The sequence below is a fragment of the Podarcis melisellensis genome, assembly GCF_964234715.1.
Source record: "Podarcis melisellensis genome assembly, chromosome: 8".
Lineage (NCBI taxonomy): Eukaryota > Metazoa > Chordata > Lepidosauria > Squamata > Lacertidae > Podarcis > Podarcis melisellensis.
In genome coordinates this window covers 69,971,838-69,986,317 of record NC_138540.1, presented here as the reverse complement: position 1 = coordinate 69,986,317, position 14,480 = coordinate 69,971,838, and the positions used below count along the sequence as shown (strand labels likewise).

At 46.3% G+C, this 14,480-nt stretch overlaps 1 protein-coding gene across 1 annotated transcript; it reads right to left on the bottom strand.

Annotated features, from left to right (window-relative positions):
* Positions 1–850: 850 nt before the first annotated feature.
* EDN2 (endothelin 2) lies at positions 851–13,039 on the bottom strand. The gene is made up of 5 exons (XM_081923221.1): positions 12,917–13,039; positions 11,192–11,336; positions 9,224–9,343; positions 6,944–7,047; positions 851–5,231 (listed from the first exon to the last, which is right to left on the bottom strand). Exons 1-4 carry the CDS (start codon positions 12,978–12,980, stop codon positions 6,954–6,956), a joined length of 423 nt encoding a protein of 140 aa, XP_081779347.1. The 5' UTR covers positions 12,981–13,039; the 3' UTR covers positions 851–5,231; positions 6,944–6,953.
* Positions 13,040–14,480: the final 1,441 nt, after the last annotated feature.

The following is a 14,480-nucleotide window of genomic DNA, read 5'->3' as shown; positions in this document are numbered from 1 at the left end:
CAGGTTACATACGCTTCAGGTTACAGACTCCGCTAAACCAGAAATATTACCTCAGCTTAAGAACTTTGCTTCAGGATGAGAACAGAAATTGTGCAGTGGTGGCACAGCAGCAGCTGAGGGCCCCATTAGCTAAAGTGGTGCTTCAGGTTAAGAATAGTTTCAGGTTAAGAACAGACCTCCAGAATGAATTAAGTTCTTAACCCGAGGTACCACTGTATAGCTTATTCTTTGGTAGGCGGTTATAGCATTGTAACCTAAAGTTTGTATCATGGACTGTTTGGGTGGGACTGAGAGGCCAAACACCAGTTTCTGGCACCAGTTCCTACAGCACGGCTGGGGGTTTTATTACAGCATTAAGGCCAGAGCCCAAACTGGTCTTGTGAGATGCTGCAGAAGCAAAAGCCATCTGAGTTTCTTAACAATTATCGATTCAGAGGAACTTCTGTGGAAGACACGAACATAGGAAGCTGCTGTGTACCAAGTCAGATCAATGGTCCATCTAGCTCAGCATGGTCTACACTGATTGGCAGTGGCTCTCCCTACCTAGAGATTGCAGGAATTGAACCTGGAACCATCTGCAGGCAAGGCAGATGATATACCACTGAGCTATGGCCCTTCCGAAACAAAGCATTCCCCTCCCACATCACTATTTCCACCTATACCATCCCCACCCCATACTGTAAGGCAGGAGGACAGACAGGCTCCCAGCATCTGAAGGCACCTTGTTGAATTTGGTCAGCACCTGGATGGGTGACTCCTGGGGAACCACATGTCCGTCACCTTGGGTTCCATGTTGGAAGAAGGGCAGGATAAAAATGAAATGAAATGAACAAACAATCTGCTTTTTTTCTTTCCATTTATTACAACTTAAAGTTTGTATTTTACAGGGCTTTTTATATTAAAAAAGTTAAAAAAATAAATATATGTACATTTATGTCCAAACATTGGGACGCTACATATTGAGTTTGCATAGACAGAGATGCATTATGGACACAGAACTTTTCACCTGTCACTTAAATTGCATCAATCTACCACTGCACAGGAAAAGGCTTGACATTGTCCTTTGTGCGCACCATTCCCACTTCCCAAGACAGCAGCAGATCCTTTGAGGCCAAACAAAATCTTCTCAAGTGCAAATACAAATGGATCTCTTTTTATTTTAGATGTCATCGCATTGTGATTTAAAGATTCACATGTGACGTATGCATCAGACTGGCTTCCCAAACCCCTCTTCGCCATAAGATCTGAAGCATATTTTAAGAACAGTATTTTTGCTCATGCTCGGGTTACAACACAGACATCCCAGCATCAACAGACAGACTTTAAACCATAACAATAATGTGTTAAGCCTACAGCATCCAGACCGCAAACCCCAATATGCATTTATCTGGAGCACTGATGTGTTTGCATTAATTCAATGTGGGCTTTGTTTGTTTGTTCTCCATGCTTCGTATAACAAAAGGTACAGTGCATGAGCATAGTAAATAAAGTGCCTGGTGCTATAGGCGTAGAGGGGATTCTACTAGCCAGGGGCTGAAGTACCGTGTTCCCATAGGATCAAGGAAACACAATGATTATATTTGACTTTAAGCCATTTGGCAGGGGACCTGCATCATTCCAAAAGACACTGTCTACTGAATGTCTTTATCCTCACCACCAATTGCCGGAATATATATATAATGATCTGTTCATTGATAAATCTGTGCCCAATCCTGGTCCATTAGACAGACTAAGAAAAGAACTATGCATTTATTTGATTGTTTTGTGGGGCAGGAGATTATGGGATAGTTATAAGACTGAGTCATTTTCTTATTATATGCACAGGGTTACATTTTTTGAAAAGTCCCCCGTGCAGAAAGCTAGCACATCAGGGAGAAACTTAGCTCAGATGTGCTACTTCTCCATATGCAAGATTTAATTATTTTTGACAGGAAGAAGCACTAAGCCGCAGAGTCTAAAGTTCCAGAAGAATCTACTCTATAGTTTCCCTGAATATGTAGGCAGAACATGTCTCATTCAGAAAGCTGGCAGAAAAGGCTTTTCCTTCTCTTGCCTAAACCCATTTATTCCTGGCATTGCATTTTCTGCACTTCAAAAAACTTGGGATGAATTCAAACTGGAGGTTTCTTAAAAGCCCAGGATACAACAGCTCTAACTCAGAGGTGGAGAACCAGTGGTCCTCCAGATGTTGCTGGACTCTAACTCTCATTGACACCAGCCAATGTGCCACATGGTCAGAGATGATAGGATCTGGAGGACCACATCTGGAGGACCACAGGCTCCCCCTATAAGGAGGCCAGTTGTTTCACTGAATACAAAAGAAGTTGCCTCTAATAAAATCTGTGCTTCTTCAGATTTCCAAACAGTTTTGAGAGCACGGTAACAGTTGCCTCACCATGTATCCCCCAACCTACCAGTGATACTATCCTCATGTGATCTGAACTGCCAAACCAAGTGACCATGCAGTGTTTATATGTGCCCCCTCTAAGGACGCTATGCTAAAAGTAATCTTGTCAGAAGCATTCTAGCCCACCCATAATATATCCATAGGATATTGTGGGGCATAAACACCACAACCAAGCCAACTAAGACATGCCAAGATGGTTGTGTGTCTGCCTTATAATTCAACCCACTGCCACCGCTGCCATTTACAGTGCCACTGCAAAGGTTGTGAGATGAGCAGCGACAGAGTAAACAGTAAATTGGTCATGTAGCCAAGCAATGCTATGACCACTTTAGCACATGAAATTGACCCCTGTTGTGCAACCCCTCAACCCAGGTTCTACAGTGCACCAACCTGGCTGAGTAACTGGCCCTCATTATGGGCACATCTGTATGACACATTTAAACCAGTTTAAACCATCACAGCTCCAAAGAAGAACCCTCAGGAACTTTTGCTAAAGAGAGCCTTTGGTTAGGGGTGTATGGACCTTGATTCTCAGTTTCCATTGAATTCTCCATTCACTGTTCCCACCTCATTGTGTACAAAATTCGCTGAAACTCCACTGAGTAGGCTAGATATCTGAGGAGTGTCTGAGCAACTTTCTTCCTCTTTGAGGGCCTTCTGCCAATGCATGAAGACCTCTCTTTTACAGGTGGCATTTGATCTGCCAAGTCATTAGTCAGCTCCCTGAAATATTGGCTTTATCTGCTGTTACTTCTCTCAGTGATCTGCTATTGTTACTTGTATTTTGCTAGTGTTTTATTGTTACTGTATTTTACTGTTATTTGTTGTATTTTTAAGGAAAGGCAAGTTAAAATATTTTAACACCTAAAATCAGCTGGCTTTCTGGATGTTGCTGGGACTCCAAATCCCATCATCCCTAACCATTAACTCCCAGCAGCTGCTGTGAGTTGGAGTCCAATAGTATTTGGAGGGCCACATCCCTGAAACGAACAAGCATCCCTGAACTATAAACAAGAAAGCTCCTGCAAACATTTGGGATGTTAATGCTACCTGAGCACGATTTGAGCCACCTCTTCAAGCAGCCCAGAGAAGGTCATGTGAAATTGACAGGCAGGTGGAAACTAACGATCAGTTTCATGCCTATAGTGAAGGGGCTTTTCAAAAGTCAAGTTTTGTGATTCTAACCATTTCAGCATTTGCAGTGGAACTTGATAATGCAGGGCATGTTGCTTAAACTTGTAGAGTTGTGTGCAAGGTCTTTAAAGAACAGCAGTGGAACTGGGAGGCTCGCACATAGACACACAAGTGGTCCGAGAATTCTCTTCTCTGTGCAAGTGAAATGGACAGGCAACTAACAACTCCGTAATGAAGTGTATGTGTTGCAAATGCCTGGCCTCTCCACTTCAAGGATCTTAAGCAGCAATACTTAGAAGTTATCTGTCTGAGACCTTGGAGAGCCTTCACTCACCAATGGCAGAGGGCTGGATGAAATAATGGCCTGATTCAACATGAGCAGCTTTGTGTGTATTTCTGTGAAACAGCTAATGATCTCTACCAAAGGCTCAGTTCCCTCACACAGCTATGATTCCTGGGGCTTCTTATTGGGGTGGTGATGGCTAAATTGGTTTAAATGTGCAATGAAGATGTGATTTTGGACTCCTGCCTCCACCCCAGCTTTGCTGATCCTTTTCTGGTCCTACCCCCTGTCCCCCGCCCCCCGCTTTTCTGAGCCATCAACTTCATCAAGGCTTAAGTTACTCGCTGAGAACAAGATTTCAGATTAAATGAGTAGAGCTAAGTTGCTGCAAAGCAGGCTGATCCATCAGGGCAAATGGGACACTGCCCCACCAATCTCAGTACTGATTCCTCCAAGCCCACCTGTCATCTTTCTTACAACCAGTCCAGAAGTCACCTTCTGGCCCTGGCCCTACCTGCCTGCCCATTCCTCAGCCTCCCTTTTGCCCTTGTAAAACTCAGCAAGGAGGAAGGTCGAGACAACAGTAGAATTAGTTGACTCCCCTCCACCTACTGATGTCTTCCTTGGTGCCTGCCATACCAGTCCCAATGGTCACTAGGCAACACTAAATTGACTTACTGAGGGGGGGGAGTTGTTGTTACCAATAACAGACTTTTAGCAAATTCATTACCAGAAATAGGAATGTCTATTCAATGCACGCCTTTCCGTGTCACGCAGGAGAGTAGAGGCAGATGTGAGCCAGGCAACGACAACGGGAATAAAAGCAGCAGTCGGTAAAACCAGCCAAACTATGTTTAAAGTCAAACGTTGGGAAAAGGAGAAGCAGACTAGACAAGGTCTTGAGGTAGGGGTGTTTGGAAGGATCCACATGTGGCGATGGAGTCCATAACTGCATTTGCCTTCCTCCAAAGTGCTGGCTCTTTACACTGAGATCTGCTATGAGTTCCTGTTGGTATCCAGGAAGAAGATCTCCTCTCTTGTCCCAACAAGCTGGACAGACCTTCCCAAGGTGCAGTAAAAAGGAGAGGCTATTGTCTCTTTAGGATCACCTCTGGTGTACCAAGGGGGCTGTGCTACTGCCTGCACTGTTCCTTGCCCCTTTCTCCAACAGCGGTTTCCATGGATTTCTTTCCATCTCTTCCAATGGTCCTCCAATCTTTCAACTTCCCACAGAGTAGGAGATTCTTTGCAACGGCGGGACTCTGCGTGGTGAAGGCGAACAGCACCCCCACCCTGCTTGCTTTGTCTTCCATATGATCTCCCCTCATTTAAGTGCTGCTAGTTTGGAAGTCCTCAGCGAGTCCTGCTGCTTCCAGGTGAACGAGGCATTTGAAAGAGCAAGGCGCCCTACAAAGCAGAAGAGATGAAAATGTCAGCACCTCGTCCAATGCCCTCTTGGCATTCTCTCTGGGGAGCTGGCCTTGAACTTGCCGGGCCCAGTCCAGAGAGCCCCTATTGTAGCTTTAAGGCAGGGATAAGGAACTAATGGCCCTCCTGATGTTGTTGCACTGCCAACTCCTGTCAGCCCCAACCAGCACTCCCAGTGGTTAAGGATGATGTGAGTGGTAGACTCCACATCACAGCTTTAAGGCTTGCAAAGAATTGCAAAAATTGCAAACATGTGTGGCTTCTGCTAAGCCCTGAAGCCCTATGATGGGAACACTAATTCTTGGGAAAATTTTGCCTTCTAAGGCATTCTTAAAGGCAGAGGAACAACCTTAATTAGGTCTGTTTCTGGCAAGTTTTGTTTTCACGCCTATGGAAACATAGCCGAAATTGTAGAAAATGGAGCAAGATATTCCGCTATAGATTATAGTGGTCTCAGTGTTAAATTGGGGAGAGGTCCTCCTTAGTGATGACTGAGCTTCCCTGGACTCTAACCAGACTGACTCAGATTAATCCTAGATGCTTCTCCAGATATAGTTTGTCAACTTAGTCTGAGTCAGTGCAAACCCATTCAGATTCGATCACACCCAGCAGAATCTGATCCCTACCCATCCCATCCCAGCTCTTTGGAAAATGACATTTTCCATGTCTATTTGTGCTATGTAGGGTTAGTTTACTCTTCATCTTCCTCCCTGCTGAATTCTACAAGGACAAGCCTGAGTCTCAGGAGGAGGCAGTTGGCAGCTGGTGCCAGCTTCTGGGCTGGATGGAAGAAATATAGCAGACAGCTAGAGCTAGCAGAGATCAAAGAGAGTGATAGGACAATGTGCCTGATTTGCTCTTGGAGGTAGGGCATCAGATTTGCATACAGAAAGTCTCAGGTTGAATCCCAAGCAACTCCAACTAGGGCTGGGAGAGACCTCTGCCTGAAACCCTGGAGAGCCACTGCCAGTCAGTGTAGACAATGCTGAAGTGGATGGACCATTGGTCTGCCTCAGTAAAAGGCAGCTTTTTATGTTCTGTGTCCCTCACTTGCCCTAATGGATGAGCCTCTGCTATGTTTACCTCCATGCTTCCCAATGAATGAACCCTGGTAACAGTGATATTGATACGTAGCAAAGAGTGACCAGAAAATTCATCCAAACTACAAGTAACTTTCACAGACAGGAATGCAACAGACTACTTTTCCCTTTTATGAGGAAGCACCCCAGGATGGTGTCTGGAATATTTATTGGTTGATATAAATAAGCTAATAGTGGCCATGTTTCTCATTTCTGCACAAAGGTCTCGCAAGACGATACTTTCATTTCAATTGTAATTTGTGTGTTGTGTTTTTAGAAAACAGTGTTTTAAATATGTGTGTGTCACCCTTTGTATTATATTGTGTTTTAAACAAGCATTGTGTTTTAACGCTCACGCTTCTATTCTTTGTGTGCTCTGCTTTAGTGTGTCTGTGGCCATATGTATAATAGTTTGATCTGATCTCCCAAACTACAATTGCCTACTGGCTTCAAAGGTGAGGGGAAGCCACAACAGTTGAACATTTGTTTCAATGCATTTTGAAGTCATGCATTTATAGATGCGCCCAAGCATCTCTGAAAGCAGAGTGAGCACAAAATATGAGAGAGAGAGAGAGAGAGAGAGAGAGAGAGAGAGAGAGAGAGGACCTTTACCTGAGAACTTTCAGAAGTTTGTCTTGTGGGGCTTTGCACTACGGCTCTGGAGAAGTTTTACCAGCAGTCCCGTCTTCGTGGTAAGCCGTGGATTTCTGAAATCCCTGCAGAGTTGAAACCAGTTGGTGCATATCTTATGAGATACTGCTCAAAGGAGTTCAGATAATTATTTTATTTTTAAAAGGTAGCACCCTGCAAACCATGCTAATCGTATTCAGAGTGGACCAGTGGTGAGCCATGGTGAGTAGAAACCAGGACTTGAGAGACCATGGTTCAAATCCCCACTAAGCAATGGGGCAAGACTAACTTGGGTCTATTAGTTCCAATAGGTCTACCCTGAATAGAACTTAGCTGGATAACACCCAATATCAGCATTTCTTAAGTTTATTGATGGCCTAGCCACCCTTGAGGCAACCACCAGTAGGTGAAAAGATTCACAGAGACAGCAGATCTGGCCTCCAAGGAATGCATTGTCCACTACCAATGCAATAGTGCCAGTGACAGTTGCGACACCCTCTTTGGAGGCTAGATCTGCCACCTCCTTGGCAGTGTCCCTGCCCCCCCCATACTGTCTCTAATTCCCACCCTTGTTCTCGATGTAGAGCTTTATTCCTCCCTTGTTCCAGATATACATCTTCACTCACCTCGTCTTCCCTGACAGGTTGGGGTGGGGCGGCAGGAGGGCACAAGTTTAGGGTTAAAAACAGATTTTCTGTTTTGCTTTGTTTGGTTTTTTTATTTTGGCAACTAACCCATTCTCGGAAATTTTTACAGCCAGATTTATTACTCCTAGGTTTTCTAAGAAGACGGTAGAACGACACAGTGACCCTGCTTTCCCTTTCCATGACCTGAACACATCCTTACGTTATGCAACTCTCCATTTACAGCTTATAGACTGAGAAGGTGTGTCTCTGTTGCACAGCAAGGGGTTCAGAGTCTAAAAAGATAGTCACTCCTTTTTACAAAAAGAAAGAAGGCAGGGTCATTCTAAAGGCTGAGAAGGCCTGTGCTGGTTTAGTTAGGGGCTGGCCGTGTTGAGAAAGGATGATAGAGTAGTTGGGCCACTGCCCCAATCCAGCAGCCTCTACTTATGCTCCTCAGGAGGGAGAGAGGCAAAGAGGGAGCTGGATCTGTTGCCAAAGAGACTGATTTGCAAACCCTAACCACCCCTCTTCCTAGCCCCACAACACGAAGGCAAAAAGTTGCAGCCCAACTCTCCTCTGTAAAGTAACACACATTCTCACTCCTTCCTCTCTCCAGAGTTTGTTTGTGAACAGACACACATGCCTCTTTTCAGACAATTCATAACCTTTTGCATGTTCAATACTGAGCTTTGCCCTTGGAGGTGAACCCATAGCTCTCCAGTAAAACTAAGCCATGCTTTAACTATGGTTAACTAAATCATGGATTGTAACAATCATAGGAGTCAACTCCTAGGGGCCAAGGGGTCTTCAGGGCCCTCAATAAAATATTTGAGGGGGTTGGGATCCCTAAAATTGATGGGCATTCTCATTCAAATGGTGTACATGCACCGTGTCATGTGATCGATTATGTGGGGAGGAGCTTACCTGTCCTCCCCCGAATATTTTATTCAAGTTGGTATCCCTGGTAAGCTAATTGGATAAACTCAGCCCTGTGATATAACTATGGATTATTAACTAAGAATAGAAATGGAGTGAAAGTTGATTCAGTTCACTTTTAAAGGTGAAGGTCAACACCTGAAACAGTATGTGAACCAAAACAATGGTCACCTTTTGAAATTTGCACTTCTCTGAATTTTGCAGTGAAGTTTACCAGAAAAGTAATGTGTACAAAGTATGCATAAAAATGCATAGATTGGTAAAAATGGCATACAAAAGGGCATTATATGAGGGGAAATTGCCTTGCCAAAATATGTATTGGGCAAAATTGCACAGATAAAATGTGTTTATTAGGAGAAATGTGCTGGTGAATTTCCATGAGGTTTTTTTTTTTTAAAAAAAAAAATCACTGCAGAAGTATGGGGAAACTTAATCTACAACTGGGAAATATGAAAAACAGAAAGAAGCAAAACTGGCAGATCTATGGTTAACAGATGTGCATTAACTAAGGTCTGCAGTCACTTTATAAACATTGGCTTACATTAACCATGGTTTAGCATTACATTCAAACCCAAACATCACTGAGTTGAGATCCCCATCATCCCTGATCATTAGCCATGGGAGTTAGAGATAAGAACATACGGTGGCCCCCGAGTTGAGAAAGACTGGTCTAAGGATAGGGACACATCTGAACACTTACCAAGGCTTGCCATGGCAGAAGGTTGCACAGACGCTGTCCTTTGAATGCGAGCACTCACACCTGCTGAGTGATCTCTTCCGACGCCTTTGTGTATTACCCAGACCGTAGGGCGTGGAGTGGCTGGTTAGGAAAAAACAAATTGTTAACTTCTATCCTTTATCAGAAAGGAAGGTTTATGGTGCGGGCCTGGCCGGGAGCCAAGCAAACTTGACAATAACAAGTCTCGTTTGCAGTTGCCATGTGAGAAAAGCCATGTCATCTCACCCTCCCATTCTCACTCTATCGGCCTTTATTTCCACAGGCAAGCAGCAGGCTGCAAGTGGGTTGATGCCCTTGTTGTCCTTGCCTAACAATATCAAGATTTGGGGATTGCCTGTTTTAGGGAGGAAGGTGCAATGGGACCTCACCAAACAAAGGCTATCAGTGCTATGAGCATGGCTACTCAGAAGTAAGCTCCACTGAGGTCAATGGCACTTACTCCCAGGTAAGGGGGATGTAGGCTGGCAGCCAAAGTCAGGTGCCTATGGTTCCTATTGAAATAAATGTACAAAGTTCATTGGCGATAACTTGAATCCCATTATTTTTAATGGGATCAAAGTGTAATCCAACCCCAAACCTCTGCACACCATATTTATATTTATATCCTATTTTCCTCTCTGGAGCGCAAGAGCGCATACATGGTTCTCTTGCCCCCATTCCACACATGCACACATTTGATCTTCACAACAACCCTGTGATGGTGCCTTGCCTGTGGTCACCAAGCAAGTATCCTCTCTTTTCTCCCTTTACCCATCCCCATTCCTCACAACAGCCCTTTGAGGGAGGCTGGGCTTCCTAGGCAGGGATGGATTTGAATTCGGATCTCTGGCGCTCTGGACACTGTGTCATGTCAGCAGAGAGGCCTCACTGTTCCAGCTGCACAGCAAAGCTTGTTCACATGCTCCGTACAGGCAGAACGTGCGTCGGAGGTGTGTTTTTAACAATATAAAAATCTCGTGAATTCCAACAAAAGGCAGAAGATGCTTAAAGATAGGGTTGCTCTGTCATTCTTCGCCATCTAAATACGGCTGGGAGAACAGCCTCCTGTTAGGCTTGTCATGTTTCCTCCATGAACACGTTTGAGAATGGCATGCTCTTTTTCAGAGTGAGTCGTTACTCAAGACCGCACGTTAGCAGGCATAATTAGAACCACACCTGAGCCAGCCGTCTCTTTGGCTCGGAGCTTAAGCTGCTTGCGAGAGAGATTGCTTGAACGCTGCCCAGATCTCTGTTGTATCATGCAAGGGGCAAGTCTCCTTCCCAACCAAACGCTGGATCGAAAGCCAGCCCACCTCAGCTCTTTAGAAACACCAACTGGGGAGCAGCTGCCACGTAAAATATCTGTGGCTGTTGCAAGAGAGAAGGACGGTGGCTCAGAGGTAAAACACATGCTTTTGGGTGAATTCAGAAGGGTCCAGGTTCAATTCCCGGCATCGCCAGGTAGGGTTGGAAATGTCCCCTTCCTGAAACCTTGGAGAGCCAGTCACTTGTCCTGCTCTAGCCAGGGGCTCCTAGGACATTAGGGCAGCAGTCCAGCCCCCCATGCTGAAGTCTAAGAGACAGGACCCCAAGATGAGGCAGGATTGACCTACCACACTTGGAAGCATGAGACGGATGACCAACTTAAGATGGGAGGAGTGGAGAGAAGCCATAAGACCATTAAGTCCACTGTCTAAAAAGGTAGTCCATCTGTTTTGCATGCAGAAGTTGTTGGGATCAATCTGCTGGAGAGGCTGGGAAAGATTTCTTGCATGAAACCCCAGAGAGCTGCTGCCAGTTTGTGTAGACAGTACTGAGCTAGATGGACCAAGTAGTGTTAAGGCAGCTTCCTATGTCCCAATGGATCTAACTGTGCCACTAGCTCAAACCTAGCAATCTTCCTTCTGAGCTGGAGTCCCCTGTCCGCCCCCCCCCCCCGGCAATACTCACCCTGGTGTGTTGATCCAGATAATATCAAGGTGACAGAAGTAAACACACTCTTTGTCCATCCAGTTGAGGCAGGAGCAGCGCTTGGTCCTCAGGTGCCTACTGCTGCCCGCTGCCAGGTGAGGCTCTGCCGGAGGGAGGCCCAGGCCTGCCAGAGGAGAAAATGACAGGCAGAGGGATCAGTCCCTGAACTCTCCAGACTGGAAGCACCAGGAATGCAGCATGGTATGTAAACAGAGCAATTAGCCTGCCACCTAGTTGAGAAGAGCATTTCTATTTTAGCCATTTTATAGCCGCCAAGGCCTTACAGATTAGGGCTGCGGGGGTTGTAAAAGTGTTCTGCTGTGGGTGACAACGGTTTGCATACTGCAATTCTGAAGAGCTCAGTGAGAAGAAAACCGAAGCCAGGTGAAAACCTCGGAGGAGACCCACATTGAGAGCATACTGGAAGCAAGAACATTGGCAAACAATCAACAGCACCAGCAGTAGCTATTGCCCAGCATATGCCTACAGCACATGACTTAAGGTGATCATGGAATCACAGACTTGGGAGGGACCCCAATGGTCATCTAGTCTAACTCCCTGCAATGCAGGAATAACATTTAGAGAAGACCTATTATTTTTACTGCAATAAATCATCATCATCATCACCACCACCACCACCATTGTCCTGGCTCCTTTGCCAACCATAGAACATGTGTGCAAATTATTGGCATGCCAAGGATCGATTTTTGCATTATCCCAAATGCACAGAGCACTCCCTCCCTTTCGTTATTTTTGGCAAGCAAGTGGGGAGGAGAATGCACACAAAGAGAAAATTAGAGCAAAAACTCTTTCCAAGAAAAGGGGGGAGGGATATGTTACGATTTCGCCACCTCTCTTGGCAAAGTCCTAAGGGAGCTGCTTCGGTCTCGCCCGCTGCTGGCATGTCACAGCGGCAGCGGCAAGGCATCCCTGCAAGGCGGGACAGGTTGACTTCGCTGCATTTTGCTCTCCAAGACAATTGGCTCGGGAAGTTGCAAGAACAACAGAGACGGAGCAGGAGCCGCTGTCAGAGATAGAGAGGGCGGACTGCTAAAAGGAAAAGGGGAAATCTGGGGACGGGGTTGCAGCCAATGCTAGTCCTACTCAGAGTAGACCCATCGAAGTTAATAGGCATGAGTAACAGCTTCATTAATAGGTCTACTTTGAGCAGAACTTACTGGGCCACAATCCATGGGGAAGTTGCCTTAGACAGAGTCAAACTACACATCCATCCAGGTCAGTATCATCTACTCTGATTGGCAGCAGGTCCCCAGGGTTTCAGACAGGGGTCTCACCTGGAGATGCTGCGACTGAGCCTGGGACCTTCTGCATGCAAAGCAGATGTTCTGCCACTGAGCTACAGGCAGATGCCCCGTGGAACTACAATCTATGATCCTGCCTTATAGCGGTTCAGAACATCGGTCCATCCAGCTCAATAGGGCCTCCACTGACCGGCAGCAGCACCTCTCCAGAGTTTAAGGCAGGGAGGCAGCTTTCCCCAGCCCCCTCTCTGGAGATGCCGGGTATAGAACCTGGGATCTTCTCCCCCCCCCCCCCCCGCACCCTGCAAATCAGATGCTCTCCCCGCTGAAGCTAGCTAAAGTGCGCAGGGGATGCGGATTTTTAAAACCAGTGCAAAAAATTAAAATAACATCAGAACAGCAAAAAAGACGGAGGGAAAAAAAATCCTGTTGATTCTCTCACCTTCTTCCAGCAGGACGCAAAGGGTGATTGCAAGGGAAAAGAAACAGGAGGGATTGTTTACCATTGTGGCGAACTTAATCCTTTAATGGGCAGAAAGCTGAGCTCTCCCTGGCCAGAGCTGCAAAGAGGCTCTTCTGAAGCTTCCCGGACTCCGCTGCAGGTGCTTTATAGCTCCGGTGCCTGGCGCGTCACACAACAAGCACGCGGGCACGCCTCCTGCCTTCTCTCTCCCCCCCCCCCCGCCCACCTTCCCTTGCCAAGGGACGGGGGCTCCCTCCGCAGTTGGCAAAGCATTGCAGGGCAGCGAGCCAAGCAGTCGAGGCAAACGCAGCCACCGCGGTCCCTGCTGCGGAAAGAAGTCTCCGGCTGCCCTGCTGGGGCAGGTAACGCGCCCTTAATAAGGACATCTGAGACGCAGTGGTGGCAGAGCGTTTGTTTGGCTCGCAGGAAGTCCTGGGTTCTAATTCTGCCTGAAACCCTGGAGAGCCGCTGCCGGTCAGTGTTGACAAGATTGAGTCGGAGAGAAAGCAGCTTCACGTGCTCCTCCTTCCTTGTGGCAGGTTAGACCCAGCTAGTTCAATTTTGCTGACACTGTCCAGCAGTGGTTCCCCAAGGTTTCAGGCTGGTTTCCCCACTGCCCTGCCCTCCCATTGAACCTGGAATTGAACCTGGTGGGTGTTCTAGCACTGAGCCTTTTCTCCCAATGAAAGGTGATGCCCTTTGATGGCCCGCAGCTCTATCTTTGAGCAGGAAGAGATTATCACTGTCCTGCTGCATGAAGCCTCGTTGCACCCCTGTGAGATCACTCGATCTGAATGAGAGGATGGGAGATTCTAAAGGGGTGGGTGGATATCTGGACCCAAGCAGTGGCCGAGATGGTGCCACGGATGCAAATTGCCTAAAGTCACAATACAGTGCATGCCCACACAAACACACACAATTTCTAGTGCCAAGTCACTTGTTGGAGACCACCTTGGCTCTTCATATTGATAGATAGATAGATAGATAGATGATAGATAGATGATAGATAGATAGATAGATGATAGATAGATTCTCCTCCAAGGAACTCAAAGTGGTGTCAAGGGTGCCAACTTAAATAAAATATTGGGGGAGAGGTCAGCCCCACTCCACATAATTGATCACAAGATAAAGGCACCCACACATAACATTTGAACGGCAATGAGCATCAACTTTGGGGCAGCCCCCTCAAATATTTTATTGAAGGGGTAGGCAAAGGGACCTTGGTCCCTAGGAGTTGGCTCCTATTGATGGTGTATACATGGTTGTCCTCACACCCCTATTTCATCCCCTCAACCACCCTGTGAGGTAGGTTAGGCTGAGAGGCAGTGTCTGGCCTAGGTCACCTCAGCAGGGCCGGATTTAGGTTTGATGAGGCCCTAAGGTACTGAAGGTAATGGGGCCCTTTATATATCCAGCTGTCCTTTGTCAACAACAAATTGGCACAGGTTTTTTGTGTTGAATATATGCTATGTGGTAATTTATGTACCTAATAGGTATCTAAAGCCATTTGCACATAACAAATAGGAGCCCACACAACACAAAA

Coding starts and splice junctions, on each gene's coding strand:
- EDN2 (XM_081923221.1), bottom strand. CDS start 12,980: ATGGTAAACAATCCCTCCTGTTTCTTTTCCCTTGCAATCACCCTTTGC. Junction 9,344..11,191: donor ATCTGGATCAACACACCAGG/GTGAGTATTGCC, acceptor TTTCCTAACCAG/CCACTCCACGCCCTACGGTC. Junction 7,048..9,223: donor TTCTGCCATGGCAAGCCTTG/GTAAGTGTTCAG, acceptor TCAACTCTGCAG/GGATTTCAGAAATCCACGGC.